The sequence below is a fragment of the Melozone crissalis genome, unplaced genomic scaffold, assembly GCF_028551555.1.
Source record: "Melozone crissalis strain CALT ecotype California unplaced genomic scaffold, PUWL_Pcris_2 ptg000057l_1, whole genome shotgun sequence".
Lineage (NCBI taxonomy): Eukaryota > Metazoa > Chordata > Aves > Passeriformes > Passerellidae > Melozone > Melozone crissalis.
Window position 1 is genome coordinate 6,439,583 of NW_026535835.1, and position 21,344 is coordinate 6,460,926.

At 43.3% G+C, this 21,344-nt stretch overlaps 1 protein-coding gene across 2 annotated transcripts in view; it reads left to right on the forward strand.

The window, feature by feature from the left end:
* The window catches only part of RFFL (ring finger and FYVE like domain containing E3 ubiquitin protein ligase), a 29,120-nt gene that overhangs the window by 1,151 nt on the left and 6,625 nt on the right, over nucleotides 1–21,344 (forward strand). Inside the window, exons 2-3 of one of the 2 annotated variants that reach the window (XM_054287086.1) lie at nucleotides 2,580–2,663; nucleotides 17,438–17,622. In XM_054287086.1, the coding sequence (XP_054143061.1) occupies nucleotides 17,443–17,622 (180 nt within the window). In that variant the 5' untranslated portion in view covers nucleotides 2,580–2,663; nucleotides 17,438–17,442. Of the gene's footprint in view, nucleotides 1–2,579; nucleotides 2,664–11,477; nucleotides 11,841–17,437; nucleotides 17,623–21,344 lie in introns of those variants that run through there. The other variant, XM_054287087.1, reaches the window with a different exon arrangement.

Sequence of the window (21,344 nt, forward strand, 5' to 3'; positions counted from 1 at the left end):
GGCACAGCATTACAGGTAGATAGGAAGGGTTTAATTTTCTGCTCCTTGCATTAAGCTGTGCTCAGGGTAATGTTTAATTGGCTGAGGCAGAAGGGGTTTATTTGTGTGTTTCAGTTGAGCTCACTTCCTCCTCTCTGACACACAGCCTGTCTGCTGTGGGGAGCACAGGATGCCAGCTCAGATCTTGGTTTGGGGAGCTGCTCCACAGCAGTGCAGGGACCTGGGGCACTTTCCTGGCCTTTCTGACCTCACTGTGGAGCTGGTGAAGAGCTTGGTGGATCTTCAAGGAGCTTTTTTAGCTCTCCATATGATTAGGATGAGAGATGATGGGTGCATTTTAAGTTGGTATTTTATTGGGTATTTTATTGTTTTTACACTCTGGTGGGGTGTATTTCAACCCTTGGAAACTCAGATTTTAAGGTAGATGATCATTAAGGCATGTACATGATTGCATAAGCAAAAAGAGTCTTAATCCTTTGTTTTCCCACTGTCCCCTCATTTTTCCAGAATTGAAAAATGGAGCAGAAAGCTGTGATGAGCTTTAAATGTTTCCTACAATTCCAAATCCTTGGTTTTTCTATGTCCACCCATCAAATACTGAATTTCCTTGACTCCTTTGTGCTCCACAGCAGTGCAGGGACCTGGGGCACTTTCCTGGCCTTTCTGACCTTACTGTGGAGCTGGTGAAGAGCTTGGTGGATCTTCAAGGAGCTTTTTTTTTTAATGTTATTAGGATGGGAGGTGATGGGTGCATTTTAAGTTTGTATTTTATTGTGTTTACACTCTGCTGGGTTGTATTTCAACACTTCCAAGCTCAGATTTTGAGATAGATGATCATTAGGGCATGTACATGACTGCATGAACAAAAAGTTTTAATCCTTTGTTTTCCCACTGTCCCCTCATTTTTCCAGAATTGAAAAATGGAGCAGAAAGCTGTGATGAGCTTTAAATGTTTCCTACAATTCCAGATCCTTGGTTAACCTACCTCCACCCACCAAATATTGAATTTCCTTAACTCTTTTATGCCCACAGTGATGGAGAGGGGGATCTTACAGTCCTCTGTAATCACAGTTGTTTTTGGTGGCACAATTGGGTCTAATGAACCAACACAATCACCTCTGGCTGTTGTTTCCCATTTGGGGCTGGGAATCCTGGAGCAGACTTACCCAGCTCAGCACTCTGTGCCTGCACATCCACTCAGCTGCAGCCACTGAGCTTTTAATTAAAGGCTGATTGCCCTGGCAGTGGTGCTCATGGGTTAATGCTTAATTGCAGAGGTTTTTGCTGAATTTGGGATAGTTTTGGAGTCATCACATAGGTGCTGTGTTTAATTGTAGGGTAGAAAAAGTAGGATGGCTTGCAGTGAGGCTCAGCCTTTCTCACTGGCAGGTACCTGTGATTTGGCTCCTGAAATGAGAGCTGAATGCCCTGCTCTGCACTGAGAGCACAAAGGAATCGCAGATGTGAGTTTTTGGGAGGTTAGTGGTCACTAGTTGAGTTTATGACTGAATCTGTCTTCTTCACATCTTCAGTTTTCTGTTTACTGCTGTTTACTTTAGTGTGGGTTTGTGTTGTTTTGTTTGTTTGTTAAATGGTGTAATTTTCACTTCTTGTGCAACTTTGCACCACAGTTTGTTGTTAGCAACAACAGAGATTGTAAACTCTTCAATTAGGCTGCAGCAGAGCTGAGCTGAGCTGCCAGTGCTGTTATTAAACCTGCAGCTTGGACTTGGAACCAGTTTTTGCCTGGAGGGGTGGGAGCAGATTTCCATGGGGTGCCTGCTCAGAGGGGCAGGGGAGCTGGGCAGGCTGTGTGTGAGCCAGCCCTGCAGTTTGTGTCCTCAGGTCTGCCTGGGGATGCTCTCCTCATCACCTGGGCTGTGCTGGTTTCACTGTAAGAAAAATGGTGTTTAATTAGGGTTAGGCTGCTTTCCTATCCTTTCCAGTGGGTTTTCATGTGGAATCACAGAGTGGGTTCCATAGAATCCACTATTCTATTCCTCCTCACAGAGTGGGAGGACCTTAAGGATCACCTAATTAAAGATCCCCTGGCTCCATCTCATCTCCAAACTTTCTGACCAGTGCTGATCTGAAGATAAGAAATCAAAATACACTGAACTTGTGCTTAATGAAACACACTGTGATCAGCAGGATAATGAGAGCTGCAGAGAACTGTGTGCATGTGGGCCTTTTTTGGGCACAGCTGGGCAGGGAGAGGGGACCTTGGGCACTTCAGAGGAATTGGTTCCTCTCTCCAGTCCCTGATGCTGGAGTGGTGCAGCCCGAGCCCTGCTGAGGTCTGTGCTGCTGCTGCTCCCTGCCTGTGCCTTGTGCTCTGCACTGCCATGGATTCACCTGGTGCAGATTTCCCCCAGCCCTGCCCTGATGCCCATGGTGAACCCCCAGCCTGGCTCCTGCTCCCCAGAGTGATTCCAGTCATTATCCCTGACAATCCCTCTCTGTGCTTTCCCACCCTGCTTCCCTCCCCTTCCCAGGAACTGTCCTTGCCAAACCCAGGGTTGGGAGTGTGAACTTCCCTGAGCAGGCGTCAGTGAGTGAGTGCAATCTCTGTTTCACAGGTGGGGACAATCCAATCGTGTCACTGCTGGGCTGATGTCAGGACCAGGACTCACCTGCATGCAAAGGTTTCTAAGCCCCTGCTGGTAGGTGCCTCTAAAGTTGATTATTTAGTGTTCAGGGTTGAAAAATTACGTTCTTCTTTAGGAAACCAAGGGTATGACAGTAAAATCAAGAATTCAGGTTTTGTATTAGGTTTTTCCTTCTTTCTCAGCTGGTTTCCTCAGAAGTGAGATGGCTCATTCTAACCTCTGAAAGGCCTTTTTGGCTTGTTCCATTTCTGCTCCCATAAGGGACTTTCTTTAGAGAGAATTGTTCTGAGTTGCTGTTAATTCTTCTCAGTGCCTGTAAAATCTACAACTTCTTCACTTTAATTGCTCTTGAGGTTTTCGGTTTACTCAAAAATATTAACCAGGCTTCTTTCTCTAATGCCCTTGGGCTCCTCTGCCAAATAGTCTTAGAATAGGAATTTCCACATTTTATTTTGGTGGAGATTAAAATATTCATTAAACATCAGTTTTTTTTTAATGCTGCCACCTTTTTATTTATATTCAGAAGGTTGTGGGATGTGCTTATAAGGATGTACTTAAGGAGCATATGCTTTGAATCTTTTAGTTTAGCCTGATGTTAAGTGAGATTTGAAACTCATTAAATGTAATTTAAATTTAAAATCCTCTCTTTTGGGAGCAGCTTGTTGCGTGGTAACCTCTGCTGCAAGAAGGATGGTTCCTCTGGGCATGATCTATTCTATATATACACATGGGTGACTTCAAATTGTCACAAGTGGCATCACTGAATCCGCACCATTGAGTTTTTATTGCTTTGGCTTTTGCCCAAATGAGTCAGGAACTGCATCCCACAGAATTCCAGACTTTTTGTTGATGTCAAAATACCTTGCTCAGAGCAAAATGGCTGCCAGGTGTCCTTCCCCCAGAGACTTGGCTTGCTGGCATCACTGAGAGGAGCAATTCCTGTGTTTGAGGCCATCCTCCATGGGGTTGCATCATGCTTTAATAGCTTGGCTTCCATGGAAGTGTTGGTGGTTCCCAGGACTTTGCCTGGGCCATGGAAAGCTGCTTTTCTACTTGGAAAACTTCCCAGCACTGCTGTCCCTGGGCATGGAGGGGGATAAGCAGCAGCTTCATGCTCTGCTGGTGAATAATAAAATAAATAAATATATATATACATAAAAAATATTATATATATAATATATAAAAATATATTATATAATATTTGTAATATATATTATATAATATATATTATATATATTACATATATTATATATTATATATAATTGTATATATAATATATATAATTATGTATTTTATATAATATATATTATATATATGATATATAATATATATAATATATATATACACACACATACACACACACACACACACATATATATATATATATATATATGCATATAATAAATTATATATTTATAATATGAAATAATCATGGCCAGACTGGGAGCACAACTGGTGCTGCAGCTCTGAGGCAGTGAGCAACTCCTCCTCTGTGGGATTGCCTTTGGATTTGTTTTATATGTATCTTAAAAAGGAGCTTTTATTTATCTGCTGGAATAGATTTCTTTATAGACACTTGAATTTGATAATCTGGGGAAAAACAGGCCTCTGTTCCTGAATGGTTTTTAAAATGACAAATAAATGGTTAAAAGAAGGGAAATCTCTGTTTAGATTAACAAAATAACTTTTTTCTTACTGAATCCATGAACCTCTTCCTACATATATGCCCAGCAGTCTGGTCTAGCAGCAGAGATGGATAGAATGTCAAGCTTGATAGATTGTTGGAGCTGGTTTTTGGTAGTTAAACAATAATGGAGCTGTTGTGTGCTTGCAGGGAAACACTGAGCTCTGTGTGCAGACTGCAGCCTGGAGAAAGTTCCAATTGTTCCAGAGAAGGGAGAGTTCTAAAATGCAGCTTCTGTGGCTGCTGGCACAGCTGGCCAGACCCCTGCCTGTCCTGAGGCCCTTGCACAAGCACTGCAGGAGAGTTTGGAAACTGTTTATTTTTCAGATTCCAAGTAAAATGTAGATTTCCAAGTCCCCTGTGACTGTATAATGCAAAGAGCAGAAATCTCAGCTGGTTTTTATGTAGGGGCTGTTCCAGGCTCTTGGAGCTCAGGGCCAGGTTCCTGCCAGTCAGGCAGAGGCTGAGATTGCACAATCCATGCCTGGTGTATCAGAGATGGAAAAGCTGATCAGTTGTTGCAGGGGATCATGGAATTCCTTGTCAGCTCAGCCACACCTGATCTGTCACTGTGCATCTCCTTGTGCAGGGTGCTCTGGGGTGGGAGGGGCAAGATTTTGTCTCTAATGCAGAAGAGAAACATGAATTTAATAAAAATAAAGCCCAAACCATCAGTGCCCTATTTTGCAAGCTGCTTTTCTATTCCTGCTGTTATTTATACTATTTTTTACTTGTTCCTTTGACCTGAATACTGATCACAGATAGATTTTTGCAATGGAAATACCTCAGGAATTCATTCTGAGTGAAAGAATTCCTGGAAAGAGCTGAAATATGTTGTTCAGCTCACTGCCAGGCTTCAGGGGTAACTTGGGATGCCTACAAGGTGTGCAGCTGGAATTCAAAGCACCTATAAAATGACTGCTTGTGGATGGCAAAATAACACACTTAGAAACAAAACACTTGCAGCATTTCTTTTTATCTTCCTTCAGAGGCACCTTAAACCTGCAAATAACCTTATCTGATCACCCTGATACCATCTCTGAACCGTGTCATGGGTGAAAACCTATTTCAGGCTTTCAGCTGTGTGTGTTTTAGAGAGAACACACAACACATTTAATGCAGTTTTGCTGTTTTTGTCCCTTAGCATTGCATGATTTCAGTTTGTTCAGCTCTTGCTGTGGTAAAGGCCATTTCTATCAGGTTTTCAAACAATGTGTTCAGCTGCAAATAATGAAGCCTTTTCATGCAGCAGAATGTAGGGCAGAGCCGAGGCTGGGCCATGAAAGGCTTCACTTTGTCTGAGGGAAGTAAGATGATCATTCTTGGAATGAGGCCTGTCTCCCTCAGTGCTGCTCTGCCCAAAGCCACACTCACTTGGTAAAACATTGTTCTGGAGGCCTGAGTTTGCTTTTTTACTTCTGCATGTGGCTCTTAATAACATCACCTAAAGCTTTCAGTGCTCTGGTAGGAATAAGAGATGCAGGCTTGACATTAAATCTAATTCATGGTGGTATTTCCTAAAAATTCCCCTAATGAAAAAAAAATGTGAAGAAAATGGTATAAACTGTTACTGTCCACTTAATCAGCCTTAATCCTTGATATTGGACAAAACAATCTAAATGTATTGACAAAACCTTCTAAAGAAAAGGCTTTTTTTACAACATGTACAAAAGATTTGAGATTTAAAATCCTTGATGTTTTCCTGGCCAGCAGTTTGACAGCATTCTGCCTCCTTCACACCTTATCTTAATTCTGAAGAATATTGGTCTTTTTTGTTTTGTAGTGTTTTTTATAAAGGCCACATTTGTAAGTAAAACTTTTATTTTTAAGTTGAAATTCCCCTTTAAGTAAAACCAAGCTTCTTTATTCTGCATGTTTGCCATAATTTTCATTGTGAACTGGGAAAGACTTCAAACAAACAAACAAAAAAAAGCCACAAAAAAATGAACAAGACTTGCATTGTCTTTTGCACTTATGTCAAACTTGAATTTGGCTCAAAATCATCTTGGTTTGTCCTGTTTTTTTTTTTTTTTTTTTTTAATATTCTGTGTTGTAAAATTGTTAGGATGCTCTGCAGAATTGCAAGGAGGTTTTTCACTCACATTTCTTCCCTGAAGTGCCTCACTTCTATGAGCTCTGCAGTTCTCTGAAAGTATTTAATTCCATTATGAATACAATACTGCTTTAAAGAAATGAAATATTGATTCCATTCCCTGATGGGGCATTATCTGTATTTTGTTTATGGAAAACTCAAGCACAGAGAACTGAAGTGGCCCAGATTCAGAGCTGCAAACAGAAACTAAAAATCCTCACCCTGAATTGTCCCACATTATTTATTTCATTACTAATCTGAAAATAACTGTCCAATGATATTTTTTGGAGTCTGGAGTTTAATTTTTTTTTTTTTTTTAAATAGGAATGTGTGGTATCTGATTTTGTGTAATCAAAAATAGGTCAGTTTCTGCTGAACTATTGAACTGAGGAAAGTAGAGTTTAAAAGAGAAGAAAGGTCATGCAGATGTTATCAGGTCAGTGGTGGAAAAGATTGTGTCATAGGGAACTTCTTACTGGCAGCAATCCTGTCTGGCTGTGCTGAAATGCCAGATAAATTGTTGTTTGTTTGGGATCTGAGGGCAGAAATGAAGATATTTTGAGGTTTTATTTAATAAATAAGTATTCTGTGTTGTTAGAGGCCTGTGTGAAAGTACAAGACAGCTTAGTATGTTCCCAGCCTCCATGATAGTTGGTCTGGTTTTATTCTTCATGCCCCAGCACCAGGGTTTAGTCTAATATGAAAATCTTCTCTGTCATTTTATGAAGCAAAAGAAACCCAGAAGGAAAGAAATGCTCCTGCCAGTTACAGAGGAGCAAAATGAAAATGTGCTGGTGCATGTGTACTGTAAAAGTTGAAGAAAAAACCCCAAGAGAAGGTGAATTTAAAAACCCAACCAAAACTGAGTAGATTTATTGGTTTCTAAACTCCAGTGATTTCTGGAGCGCTGACTCACGATGTCTGAATGTCTGGCCTTGCCAGAAGCTTGCACTGAAATGTGACCCTGCTGCCTTGGGCCATATATGGGAAATGTCCCCTGTGTGCCACAGGTGGGGAATCCAGGAGCTTCCAGGCTGAAGCTTTCCTTTCCTGCTGTGCCCTCAGATTTCTGTGAAATTCCATCCTCTGGGTTGGGTCCCACTGGGGTTCCACATTCAGCACTTTCTGTTTGACCCCATGAATTGGGTGGGTTTGGGTGAGCTCTGCCATCACAGAGTGCCCCTCCTGCCCCTCTTGGTGCTGCACACAGCTGATTAAAAGGCTTAAAAAAGGATTAAATAACTTAAATGTTCTGCCATAACTGATGTATAGAGATGTGGCAATAAAGGAGAATTGCCTTTTTTTGGATCATGGCTTCAGTTCCCAGAGACAAATATTTACTTGAATGGTTTGTGAGCTCTTGCAGAATCTCCTCAGGATGTGCCCCCTCAACTCAGCAACCAAAACCATGGGACCAGATGGCTGTTGGGTTTGTTCATGTTTCTGTTTGAATGAAGGCCAGATTTCAGGCTGCTTTGTTTTGCATTTCTCAGTCCTTAATGCTCTGCAGAGATTGAGGCTGGATGGAGAGAGGCACAGCAGTCAAACAAGGATGGTGGTGAAGGAGCCCATGCAGAACCTTCCAGCCCTAGAAACAAACCCTGCAGATGGCTGGAAATGGACTTTTCCACAACATCTGTCCCATGAATGCTGTAGAGAGTTTGTGCTTGTCCTGCTGTCACACGCTGGGTGCTGAGGTTTGAACTTTCCCTCAGTTTTCAAGCTTTTCTCCTGGGCTGCATGCAAGCAATTCTGAATTTCAGATGTTTCCATGCTAAATGAGATTGGCACAGGAATAATATTTATGGAAATGCTTTAAGAGTACAACTTCAAAGTCCCTCTCAAAGTTCCACCTGTATTAACTTCCTTCACATGAGAGTGGGGTGTTTTCCCTTGTCCACAGATAAGGTGACTAAACCATAAACAAACTCACTTTTTTATTGTGCTATCTTTTGTTATCTCAGGAACAAAACCAGTCCTCAGGTTTGTACTCAACATCCTGGACCTTTTTTTAACTGCTGACTAATTTCTAAGTATTTCTGCAGCCTGGGAGGGCAGAACTTCCCACAATGTGTGTCAGATGTGATGTGTGAGCTGCTCTGTGTACGTGTGTGCTGAAGGAGAAGATCTGCAGCTGCATTTTCTTCTATTTCAGCCCCTAGTTTGGATTTGAATTCAGATTAATTTGGAATAGGCATAGCTATGAAATGAGTCTGCAGTGTTTGTACTTGTTATGATGTGCCTCAGTTATATACATCCAGATCTGTTTCAGTCCAGCCAAATAAAAATTATCTTTTTTCAGGCTCCAGTTAAATAGGTTAGAGGTTGCCTGCCAGTCTGCACAGAGCTGTGGTGCATCCACTCCTACTGCACGTACACCTTTCCACTTGTATGAATTCCATGGGGTTTTGGCTCATTTTCTACCAGAATGTACAAAAGATTTGAATTAGGAATCTGGAATAAGGTGGGGAGAAGAGTAGGTTTGGCATGTGAGGAGTTTGGACACTATATTTTGATTTTGGAGGGGTGAAATTTACTGAAGTTTACTGGTTAAAAATAAACCCATAGCTTGGCATGACAAGTAATTTCCAGGATTTCCAACTGATGTTGTAATTTATCAGCAAACACTCTGAATTTTGGGTGACTGAGACACAGTGATAGCCCAGGGTCTGTGGAGCTTTAGGGCCAATTGCAATCCCAGTTTCAGGGAAATTTACTGTAATTCTTGTCCAACCCCAAACTTGAGGAGCTGTATCTGGGATAATGCACCTCTCTCTTCTCCTTTCAAACTCCCCCATATGCTTGTGCTTCATTCCAGAGCTGAACTGTGTGTGAATATGTAATTTATGCAGTTATCATAATGAACAAAATGTAATTGTGCCAGGGATTCCAATGGGAATAGCTTGATCTCTTTTTACCTGAAGTAGGGAACTCGAGATGTGATAAAAATACAAATTTATATCCTTTCCCCTCCCCTTCTTTCTCCAGCTCCCTGAATTCCCCCATTTAGGAGAAGGGTATCATTAAACCATCTGCCAGTGGTTGCCTTCTCCCATGTGAAATCACCTTCCAGCAGAGGGGATTCCAGGCTGCTCCCTGGTTCAGCTGTGGATCTGCTCCTGTTTGTTTGCAATACCCAAACACTGAAGTCACTGGGTCCACAGCAGTGTTTTTGCAGCACAGCAGAAACTTATTTTCAGCAAGTTTCTATTCTGGGCATTGTAAAATGTGCTGAGAGAGGGAGGTATTTGTGGTGTGAGAGGAGGAGGAGGAGGAAGAGGAGGAAGACTCCCTGAAAAGCTCCTGCTGTGCCTTTGGAGCCTCTTTGTGACTTCCAGGTGGGCACAGATCCAGGAAACCTCCCCAGCTGTCATGGAAGAGTGGTTGAGGTGGGTTTTGAGATGAAATCTGGATGGGATGGACCCTTCCTGGAGTAGGGCTGGTCAGGGAAGCTGCACAGTTATTGAAATATTCAGGTTTTCATTGAGAATTTATTGCTGTCTATTGGAATTACAGTTTTAGCAGTGACCCATGCAGCTGAATCCAGGAAAACCTGTGAGGAAGGGAATGAACAGAGAGAAAAATCCAGCATGGAGCTTTTTCTCCATGTGAAAAGCACTGGTTGAGTTGAGAGGGGATAGTCCAGGATTCCTGGACTGCTCCTTGCTGACATTTTGGTGGAGAGCTTCCACTTTCAGTGACACTTTTGGGTGTGAGACTGAGGATAGAGACACATCCAGCCATGCAGGATGCTGGGAATGGTGACAAAACAGCACTCTGGAATCTTGCTTCTCCAGAGTGTCCTTTCTTCTCCTTCTCACTTGGGTCATGCTATAATTACAACTGACTTAATTCAGCCTTGCTGATGAATATCAAACCAGTGGGAAAGAGCACAGCAACTTTTGGAATTGTTCAGCAAAGAGGAGAGTGGAAGGGAGATAAGCCCAAGGTCACAGTGTGTCCCTTGGGAACAGGTATGGGACTATGGAATTGAGATAGACTGGGTAAAAAAAAATTTTTCTAAATTATTCTTTTTAGAAATCCATAATGATTTCATTAATGACTTTGTTTTGGTTTCTGTTAACTTGCTGGGAGAATGTCACTGACTTGCAAAAGAAAAAGGCAGTTGGCTTTCCATCTTGGCAGATGTCTCGGGACATAATTACAGTTAATAGCAAAAAGAAATTTTTATCTAAATATTTATCAATATATAAAATGCAACTTTGGGTCAAAATAAACAGTTTATATTAAAATAATACCCAGGTATCCAGTTCCTTACAAAACAGGATTTCCAAGCTTATCATGTTAAAATGGGGAAATTTGGTGTTGTGCCACAGAGGAGAGGGAAAGTGGGTGAGAGTTGAGTTTGCAATTCCAGGTGCAAAGCTGGGAGTCAAGTGAGAAGGTGTCTGTTTTGGAATTAACTTTCTCTCAATGCTCTATAAATCCCACAGCTTTCTATAACCATTTTCTCCATTTCAAATGGCAGTTGCAGCTCTCTGGTTTCAAAGAGCTGCTTGAAGCTGAGATCTTTGTGGTTGTAGCAGTGCTGGTGGGATTTCAGGTGGAGATCTGTGTGTAAACCTCCTGAACATCATCAGGTGTTGCTGGCAGTGCTGATAAGCTCTGCTACAGCTGCAAAATGCTCTTGGAATACCTGCTGGATTTTTGTCATAAGAACTCATAATTTTCCTCTCAGCTAAGCCAGTTTTCCAAGGGCTTACCTGGCAAATGTAAACCAGGTTAGAGCAGCATAAAAGGGGCTTTGTCCGCACCATGGTTTCCTCTGTGCCACGCAAGTGGGAGGTGATTTTTGGTGCTTCTCTGGGCTCAGCAGCAGCTGAAGGCGTTTCAGCAGAGCTGTGTGGCCCCATTCCAGCTTTTTCCTGCTCTGCCTTGCACCCTGCCCCAGCAGGCTGCCCTGTTTACTCTCTGCTCAATGGATGTCACTTCCTTCATTGAAATGCTGGTGCGTGGCCAGGTCCCTTCCCCTGGGCTCGCAGCGATCCAGCTGTGCCACGCTCGGGGGCTGCTCCTGCCTGCATGCTGGGGATCTGCTGAGCCACACACACACACAGGAGGCTTTGGGAGGCATCTCCAGGGTGCAGAGCACAGGTGCAGCTGTGTTGAGGAGGGGCTGAAGATGGATTGTTGCTGCTGGGCACGGGCTGGGCCTCCAATTCCAGCCAGGGACTGCGTGGGGAAGGTGTAGCAGCGTCTGGAATGGGGTGCCAGTGCCAGCCTGCTCTGGGCAGCCTCTGGACGTGAGGGTGTGGGTGCTGTTCAAGGGCACCCCCTGATGTGCACTCCTGGATGAACAGGATCACAGCCAAAGGGACACAGAAATCCTGGACTCCCTGCTCTGTGTGGACTGACCTGAGCTCTCTGCCTTTGTAGCTGACCAAGGTCCCACCTGAAGAGTTCTAAACTGACATCAGAGTTGCTGATCAGACTGGTGAGCAATTCAATATTTGTCTTTGTTGCATATTTAGATGATTATAGATGGGAAATGTCTCCAGGCTTTTGGAAGGCACAGCACAAAATGGAAAAGTGTTTCCTCCTTCCATGACACAATTTCTTGTGTCTCCCCCACCTTAGCTGTGATCCGGTGCTGGTATTTATTTACTCATTTTTTCAAGGTGTGCATGCTGTCACCTTGGGCAGGTAAGATAGTACCTTTACTCATAAACATATTTTTTTCTCATCTCTACATAAAAATCTGACAGTTTCTGTCCAGTTATTTTATACAGTAAATTAGATGTACATTCCTTATGACAGATTTGTGTTCCATCTCTTCCTTTTCTCCTGCTCTGTACTGGTTGAGACACCACGTCTGCAAATGTCATGCTCAGACTGGCAGCCTGCTTCCTTCCCTTGTCCCTTCTGCAAATGCCTCATTTGCTGACTTTTCCAGCTGTCCCAACATATGGCTGCTCCCATTTATCATAATTCAGGTCTGTGCCTGGAACAAAGGCTGATAAAAATAATGCTTTGTGCATAAGTGGCATTTGAGCAGATTATTCTATAGCTCTGTTATCAAGCAAATACTGTTTTTTTTGACCTTACTATGAATTCAGTTTGGAAGTGGGAGGTCATTAGGGAAACTAATTTTAGCAAGGCATTTCTTATCAGTGCAGGTTTGTTGAAATAAAAAAAAAGTAGTAAATTGTAACAATGAGCAATTGTGCAACACTATTAATGGGTCACCAAGGTGGTTAACTCATTAAATACTTCAACCATTTCAAACAATGAAATCTGATCCATTTTGCAGGGATTAATAACAAAAAAAGTAATTTTAAAAGAGACCTATCAATACATTAGTGTTTTAAAGCCACACTGCCTTTTTCTGGCCTCCTGAACCTTGATTTTCAAGCTACTGGAAGTGGCAGGAATGAATGATTTTGTGCTCAGCATTATCCCAGGGTTGGTGTGTGGTGTTGAAATTGTCTCACTGGTGTTGTGGAGGAGTGTTCTGGTTTGAAAAGGAAGTGAGTTTTTTGGGAGGTTTTCGTTCTGAGTTCTGTGTATTTCTTTTCTATAGTTGTAGGTTAATGAAGTTTCTTTTGCCTTTATTCCTAAGTTGTGCCTGCTTTGCTCTACTCCTGGTCACATCTCACAGCAGACACCAGGGAGAATATATTTTCATGGGGCCCCTGGCATCACAAGGACACAGAGTCTGTGTTGGTGTGGAGCCTCTGCAGCTGCTCCTGCAGGTCCTGAAGGCTGCAGAAGGTTCTGGATGGGAAGGAAAGGAGGATGTCTGTCCATGGGTGAGGGCAGAGAGGAGCTGGGTGGTTCAGGGAGCTCAGGGGGTGAGCAGAGGAGGTGTGAGGCAGCTGTGGGGCTGCTGAGCAAACAGCCCTGCAGGGAAGCTGGCCCTGGCAGAGCTGCTCTCTTGCATCTCCCTCCCTTTTTGGCACCCAGCTCCATCTGCAGTGGCCTCAGGGGTCATCAGCCCTGCTGTTCCAGTGGTTAGAGGCCTCTCAGGAGCAGAACTACTTGCTGCTGTGGTTTCTTCTTGTGGGGGAGTGGAATCAGCTGCTCCTGGGAGCTCAGTTGCTTTTGATCCCTTGATGGAAGTGTCTCCTTGGTGCTGCTGCATTCCAGCTGCTGAATTCCTGAGCAGTCACGACAAGGAGCCAGGCCCAGTCCTTGAGAGCTTTATTGTACAGAGCTGGAAGCTCATTGATTCTGAGATGTTCCTTGGCTTGTTCTAGTCCCTTGTTGTTTGTACCCTTAGGAAAATAAAGGCAGATTTTATATTCAAACATAAACCACAGTTTCCCTCTGCAGCCACAGCCCAGCCTTTGATGAAATCCATTTATTATACATGCATAATAATGTGTAATAATTGTGTAATAACTCCTGCGTGGAGGCTGTGATCCCTGATACTCCAGCTAGCAAGGTTAGGGCAGTGATATTGCATATGGAGTGAGAACCTGAGTTCAAACACTTTTTTAAATGAAGATGGGAAGTATAAGAATCCAGGCCTGCATTATGAATTCTGTCTTCAACTATGTATGGGAGGAAAACTTTGACATCACTGGTATTTCCTTCAGAATTAAATTAATACAGAACTCTTGGCATTGTGTAGAACATGTTAATGAACTGGTGATGAAATGAATTTCACTCTCCTGTTTAAATCCAGTCAAAAGAGTCATGGCATATATAAAAAAGAAATAATCAAATCAATAAAAGCAGTCCAGCAGAGCATGGTGGAGTGCTGGCACCACTTTGTCCATGGGAAGCACCTCCCTGCCATTTACTGGATTTCTTCTGGCTTTCCTTGAAGCAACCGAAGAGAGAAGATGAAACAGCCCCTTCCCAGGGTGCTGACTGCCACGTGGGTGGATGTGTTTGCAGGTCCAGCACAGGCTGTTTGATCTGGTGTCTCCACCCTTGGTGAAACTCCCTCTGCCTTTGCCCTGGCAGATGCTCCAAGCACAACGTGCACTCAGCATTTAGGGCAGGTGGTTTTTGGCTGCCAGCAGTCACTGTTGGGCCCCTGCCATGGAGCTTCCAGTTTGCCAAACCCAGCTCAAGCAGTTGTTTCTGTGGCTCCATGAGGCAGTGCAGGCACCTTGTCCAAGGATAATGCTGCTATCAGTAGTGGCTGTAATGTCAGCTGTGCCAGTAAGTCCACATCTTTGATTCAAGATGTTCCTGAAATCCATGCTGTCATTAAGTTTTCCAAGCTGTCACACTGTTATTAGCCAAGTTACTGGAAGTATTTTCCCAACCCTGAAGCACAACACACAAGTAGCTCTTTCCACTGGGTGTTCTTTTATCTGGGCATTAATTTGTCACTTTGGTGTAGCTCTGGAGCTCCTTGGGTGCAGAACAGCAACTCCTTTGCAGGGAATTGACAGGATTTAGACAGGGCAGGACTCTCTGGTTCTGACCCTCAGACTGCCACATCTGTACCATCCATCCATCCATCCATCCATCCATCCAGGAAATGAGCAGTTCCTGGGCTGTGCTGACCACCTACCTCCAGATGGGTAAGAGAATAAATAAGGGAATAATTTTGCTGTAACAAACATTGTAAGAGTTATTAAGGAAATTATCATCCTGAAATTCCACTGAGGCATTCTGCTTGTAACTTGGAGTTCTCTGTCAGTGGCAGTGCTCATTTCCTTGGCTCTAAAGCTGATCCTGTCCAGAACAGTGGAAAATCAGCTGCTGAATCTTACCTGTATTTCTTGCTGCTGTAGGCAGCTGCAGAAGTGTTTTACATTTGTGCTCCTTTTTATATCTTTGGAAAAATGTTATGGATCAGAGGACAGTCCTGGTTGTTGTTTGTTTATGGGCATTTCCCCTCTGTGCTTTTGCAGTTCAGCAGGATTAAGGTTCTTCTAAAGCAACATCTGAGCTTTTTGTTGGCCTTTTCATTCCTGGCAATCACAGAGCCACAACCCCAGCTGAATGCTGAGCTCTGTCTTGTTTTATCCCAGTTTGTGCACTGCCTTGTGTTTTTCTTCCCAATGTTTGACGTGTTGCAATGTTCCAGAGTGAATTAGTAGGCTGTCATTTTCTAGGAAAACAAAGTTTTTGGGGGCAGGCAGTAGCATTTGTGTATTCTGTTATCGTGGGTGGCCTTCAGCTTGCAGGGGTCCTTGAAACAGGAAGGGAGCTGAACTCTGGATGCAGTTTTCCACTGCTCTGGAGGCTCTGAATGCTTGTTGGACTGTGCAGCTTTCATGTTGTTTAGATTTGTGATTCCTCAGAACAAATTGAACCTCCCAAAGAACGTGATTTCAAGTAGAAATTCTGTATTTTTGCAAAAGGAAGGCTCTGTTAACTGAGTGGGACAGAGAGCTGGAAATGAACATGCAGAGAGAAAAAGGATAATTGTTTCTTTTATCTTTGCCATCTGAAGTGTGTGTTTGATTGCAGGGCAAAGCTAATAGAGATGAATGATAGATTATTTCTGTTGGTGCAGTGCTTTTCTCTGTGTATTTATTGGGATCTCCTTGCCAGCCTAAGTGCAATCCACACTATTTATTGAGACCTGGTGTCATTTCCGGTGCAGCAATGAGCAATCAGCCCCACCACGAATCCATGGTGTGAATGTGTAGGTTTGGATTTAAACTCTGCAATGTGCTGAGCCTGCAGGGAGGGCTCCTGGCTCAGCTCACAGTGTGGGCTTTGAAAAGCATCTCTGCAGGACAGCAGGGACTCTGAGCAGCCAAATTCAGCCAGGTTCTGAAAGGATCAGAGATGCCACTAAAGCAACACATACTGGAACAGCACCAGAGGGCAAAAGCTTCTCCAATTCAAGTACATCAGCCTCAAAGTTTCAGCACAGCTTAAAAAAAGAATTATTATACCCAGTAACCTTTAGGATTCCCTTCCCAGCCCCATTCCCCTGGGAATCTGGAATTTCACTGAGTACCAAGCAGTGAATTGGCTGTGCAGCTGAGAGATGTTCTATTTCCAGAAGTTTATAAAATCAAGCACTTGCTGAGCACTATCAGTGAGGGAGCTGATTTTTAAGACATAAAAGAAACAGTTGAGGAACTCCCATGTGAGAGCAGAAATGCAGAGGAGGCAATTTGTATTCAGTTTAGCCCTAAGTGATGACACATGGTGTGTGCTCCAGAAACTGAATGCCCAGATGAATTCAGATTTCTTTGTAAACTCCCAAAAGCAAGTTTATAGCAGTGTATTTCTGGAATATTGCAGCAGAGGTGGTCTGAGAAGACTTTGGAACTGAGCATTTTGCACTGGACTGTGTTAGGATTTTTGGTAAGAGTGTGTGTGTGTGTATATTGTGTATATTTTACATATAAAATTACATATATGTATATTTTACATATAAAATTTATAAAATAAAATTTTACATATAAAATTTGCAAATAAAATTGACTTGAAAAAAATAAACAAATAATTTTATGTTTCAGCTGCAGTTGTTTTCTCAAGCAAGTTACCAAAGCCAGTATTTGATTTTCTTGCATTACTGGCATTGAGCTGCTGTGTGATGGTTCAGCCTTGTAATGCTGTAAATTCAGCCTAGAAGTGCAGTGTGTGAAATCAGTGGCTTGTTTGTCCTTGCTTTTATTTTTATCTTTTTGGGTTTGTAGCTGTAAATCTGTAGAGGGATTTAGAATAAAGCTGAGGAATAGCCATCCTGCTGCTGATTTTATTTAACTGTTCTGTGCTATATAATTTGAGCATTTGTGTTCTTTTCCTGATGCATTATTACATCCTGTATTGCAGCTTATGTGAAACAGAAACAGCCTGTTAGAGCAAACTCAGAATCTGATATAGCCAAGTGGAACATAAAATTTATCTTATCTTCTTTGTAGTCTCTTAACTCTATGAAGTTCCAGTAATAAACTTCTTTTGATCTTTATTTGTCCCTTTTCACCGAGGCTGCATCATGCTGGACCGAGCGTGTGGGCTTTGTGTGCACTTGTCAGAGGAAGGATCAGCACTGACAAACACACTGTTAAAAATGAACCAGGGCTGGGCACTGACCTGCACTTGCTGCTTTGCTGTCCCCTCAGCTGCCAGGCTGTGTCCCAGCCCCTGACAGTGTTTTCCTGGCAGGTACTATGTGGGCAAGCTGCTGTAACTGGTTCTGTGTGGATGGCTCCCCTGAGGAGATGCCGCCGGCGCCGGCAGCCCGGGCCCAGGCCTACTCCAACCCTGGCTACAGCTCCTTCCCCTCTCCCACGGCCTCTGAGCAGAGCTGCAAAGCCTGTGGGGTGCACTTCGACAGCTCCTCCAGCAAGGTGAGTGCTCAGCCTGCCTTCATCCACCTGCAGACACACATCCGATACACAAATCCTCTGCACATCCCATGTGGGAGGAGACAGCTCACCTTGGCGCTTTGTGTTCAGTCATTTTCTCACAATTAATGTGTTTAAGTTTTTCTAAGCCTTCTGATGTTTACATTCTTGTAAGGAACTTTCTCACACACTTTATGTAAACAACTCATTGTTTTGCATTCTTTTATGGAGGAGGAGAAATTTATTGGGCTGTTGGTTTGTCCAGTGTCATTGGAGAGGTGGCACTGTCACCCTCCAATCCATTGTCACTTCTGGAAATCTATAAATGTTGGAGTCAGAATAAAACTTTCCCTCTTTTTTACCTTGGACAGTCCAGTGTCCACATTGTTTCGTTTCGTGTCCTAGAGTGACAAATGTGACTGGAAATCCTTCAGCAGATTTCCTCAATGAGAAGGCCAAACTGCTGATAATCACTTGAAGAAGCATTAATTTGAGCATAAGTTATTAAATATCTTATTTAAAAGCACTAATGTCCTTTAAAAATAAATATTGTGGCAAGAAGTTTTATAATGTTTGTGCTTTCAGTAAAGGAAGATCTTCCTGCCTGTTTTCCAAACAATTGTTGCTCAAACTAAAAGCCAGTGAAAATTTTGAGGGTGTGTGTAGAACTGCTGAGCAAAAATAGCCCCAGACAAAACCCAGATCAATTTTATCTTACTTGTAAACTTGATTTGTGGGTGTATAAATGCCAAAATAATTGGTACCACAAGACTTAATTTGACAGCAAACCCTGCCTGGGGCATTATTTGGACATGGTGGGTCCTTTCATGCTGCTTGGAAATGTTCCCGTGAGGAAAATTGTTCTGTGTCCACACTCTGTGGCTTCAGAAGTGTCTGATCTATAGTTACTGAACTTAAGGATATGAGAATTTAAAAATAATGGTGAATTCTGGCCACAGCCCTGTTAGATTATATGGGAAAGTTTATAAATTGATTTTTATTTCTGCATGAGGACACACATCTGAGGAATGGTGGGGCTTGGCAGAGCTGCTGCTTTCTGCTCCCAGGGCAGCAGGGTGTTGATGCATTTTTGCACTGAGGAGTGCAGTTACTTCAGGAATCAAACCCTGCTGATAAATTGTGGGGTGTGTGAGTGAGCTGAGGCTGCTCCTGGTGCTGGGTCAGCTCCCTGCTCATGGCTCTGTAATTTTGTCTTTGACACTGTCCTCATTCAGCCACATGTCCTCACAAACACTTGTGGAGAGTTACCCTGGACTCAGCACTTGCTGTTGGGCATGGTTGCCAATAGTGGATGAAGATAATTGTGAAATGAAACCATTTCAGGCAGCTGTGGGCTCAGCAGCACAAGCACAGCCCTGTTTGCCCCAGGATCTCCTAAATACCTGTTCTGTGTGAGCTGCCCTCAGAGCAGTGTCTTGTTCAGAGCCATCAGTGCTCCAGCTGAGCTCTCTGACCGGGGAGGGAATGCTCTGATGCACAAATTGTAGAGGATCTACTAAAGCTGTTGAAAACATTCCTGCCCTCAGCAGCTTCCCCCTTTTCCTGTGGGATCTGCTGTCTGTACCTGTGCTTGTGTCCAGCTGCTCCTGCTCCAGGCTGTCAGGGAAATCAAAGTTTATATTCTGTATTCCAAAGGGGGCTCCCCAACCTCCTCCCACCTTCCTGCTGCCCAGCTCCTCAGCACTGATCTCTGGGGGTGACTGGAGCCCCCTGCTGCAGGTGGGGATGCTGGAACAGCTGAGGAGGGGCTGCCAGAGCTCACCCCTGAGCTCTCTGGGGTAATAAAAACATCCCTTGGAACAGCCTGGTGTGTTTGTGAGCCATGGGAACTCCTCAGTGCTGTTGCTATGGAGGGGGCAGTGTGTGAAATCTCACTGTGCTGCAAGGACAGCATGGAAAGCTGCATTCTCTCCTGGGAGAGCAGCGCCTTGGAACTGCAGTGATCAGTTCATGTTTATTCTAAAAATACAAGGGATAAAAATTAATTCCTTCTGCACTGGTGGCCATAAGGATAGCCTAAATTGCTTTAAAAAAACCCAAACCAAACAAACCAACAAAAAAAAAAAAAAAAAACCCCACATAAAGCATTTGAGGGCTGTCTGACCATCCTGTCAGTGAGCAGCAGGCAGATGTGGCCTGACCTTTTAGGAAAGTTTTAATGTGCAACAACATTTGAAACTAATCCTTCTGAAGAACACAGTGCCCTGAATTAATGCCCTTTCAGTGAAGTGTAAGAGCTGCTTGATGCTGAGATGTAGCCAAAATATCCATGTTTAAACACTTGCTGTTCAGATACAGCCTGGGGAGGCTTTTTTCTTTCTCTGAAGATAAATCCTAGTGCTGAGCTGCTAAGTCAGAGACATGCCTGGGTTTATTTTCCCTTCCCAAATGCATCCTTTGATAGCTGAGGCAGGATTACTGTTAATTGCAAGAACATGTTTGATAGGAGAGCCCTTGTGCTGTGTTTGCTTTGTGGTACCTCAAGGTGGGAGTGCTCAAGGAGGGATTTTCTGGCTGGTGGAAAGTCCTTGGCAATCCAGGGGCTCCCTTTGGAGCCTGCAGGCCATGGGGAGGCTTCCCCTGCCACAGAAAATGGGGCTGCTTCAGAGTTTTGGGTTATTTTGTGCAGTTTTTGTGTTGTTGGGGTTTTTAAATCTCACTTCATCTGATTGCTGCCATGTCAGAGAAGGGGGATTCACAGGGAAGTGTCACAGGGTTATTTTCCACTTCTCTGCCTTTGTGGATTTGTTTTGTTCCCCTGCTCTAGGCACACACAGCCATCAGTTCCTGTCTCTGCCCTAAAAAGTCCCCAAGGAGCAGGATTGCTCCTGCAATCACAGGGTCACAAAAAGTCAATTACATATTAATTTTTTTATGGTGATGAAGTTAAGGAAAACTCTTCCAAGCTGGATGTTCTGTGGAAATTGCACTTCCTGCCTTGCTTTGTGATTGGTGAAAGTTGCTTTTCCTTGGCAGGCCCCCAAACAGCAGTTTTGAGATAAGGTTTCAAGAGTTTCTCTCTGTGGTAGAAATGTTAAAGTCTTTAAATGCTTGAGCAGGAAATTGGGATTCTTTCCAGTTAGTGTCACTGTGAGTGTAGTGCAGGCTCTAAATGAGAGGCCTGGGAGTGTTAACTGGGGAGCAGGGAGGGTTTCAGCCTGAAAAGGGCATCAGAAAGAGCTTTTGTGAGCAAGTAGTGTATTTACACCTGTAAAACATCTGCTTTCTTTTAGCTGGGAAGTAAAAGATGTTCTTCAATCACTACAGAAGTTCATAAACCAGTTTTTTTGTCCTTGAGTTTGTATTTATTACTTCAACTCCACCTGTGTGTTTTCCCTTGCACAGCTCTGAAGGATCAGGATGTCAGAATTCCACAGAGGTGCTTGGCTCCTCTGACACTGGCATTTTTAACAGCACTGAAAACACTTCTCTCTTCCCTCAGGACTTTTTAACAGGCACATAATGTGGCTGTTCTGCTGCTCTTCCTATTGGAAAATGTAGGATTTGCCTTTGCAAAGGGTTGAGCAGTCAAGTTCTGCAGAAGTCAGCATGGGGACTGTGAGTGCTTGGAACTTTGAAAATCAAGCCCTGAGTGACAAGATCAGAACCAGTATCAAATTTAACAACAGAATTCAGTCTGTAAAGTTTTTAACTATCTGGGGCATAACATTTCCAAAACTTCCAACACTTTCTGTCCAGCACTA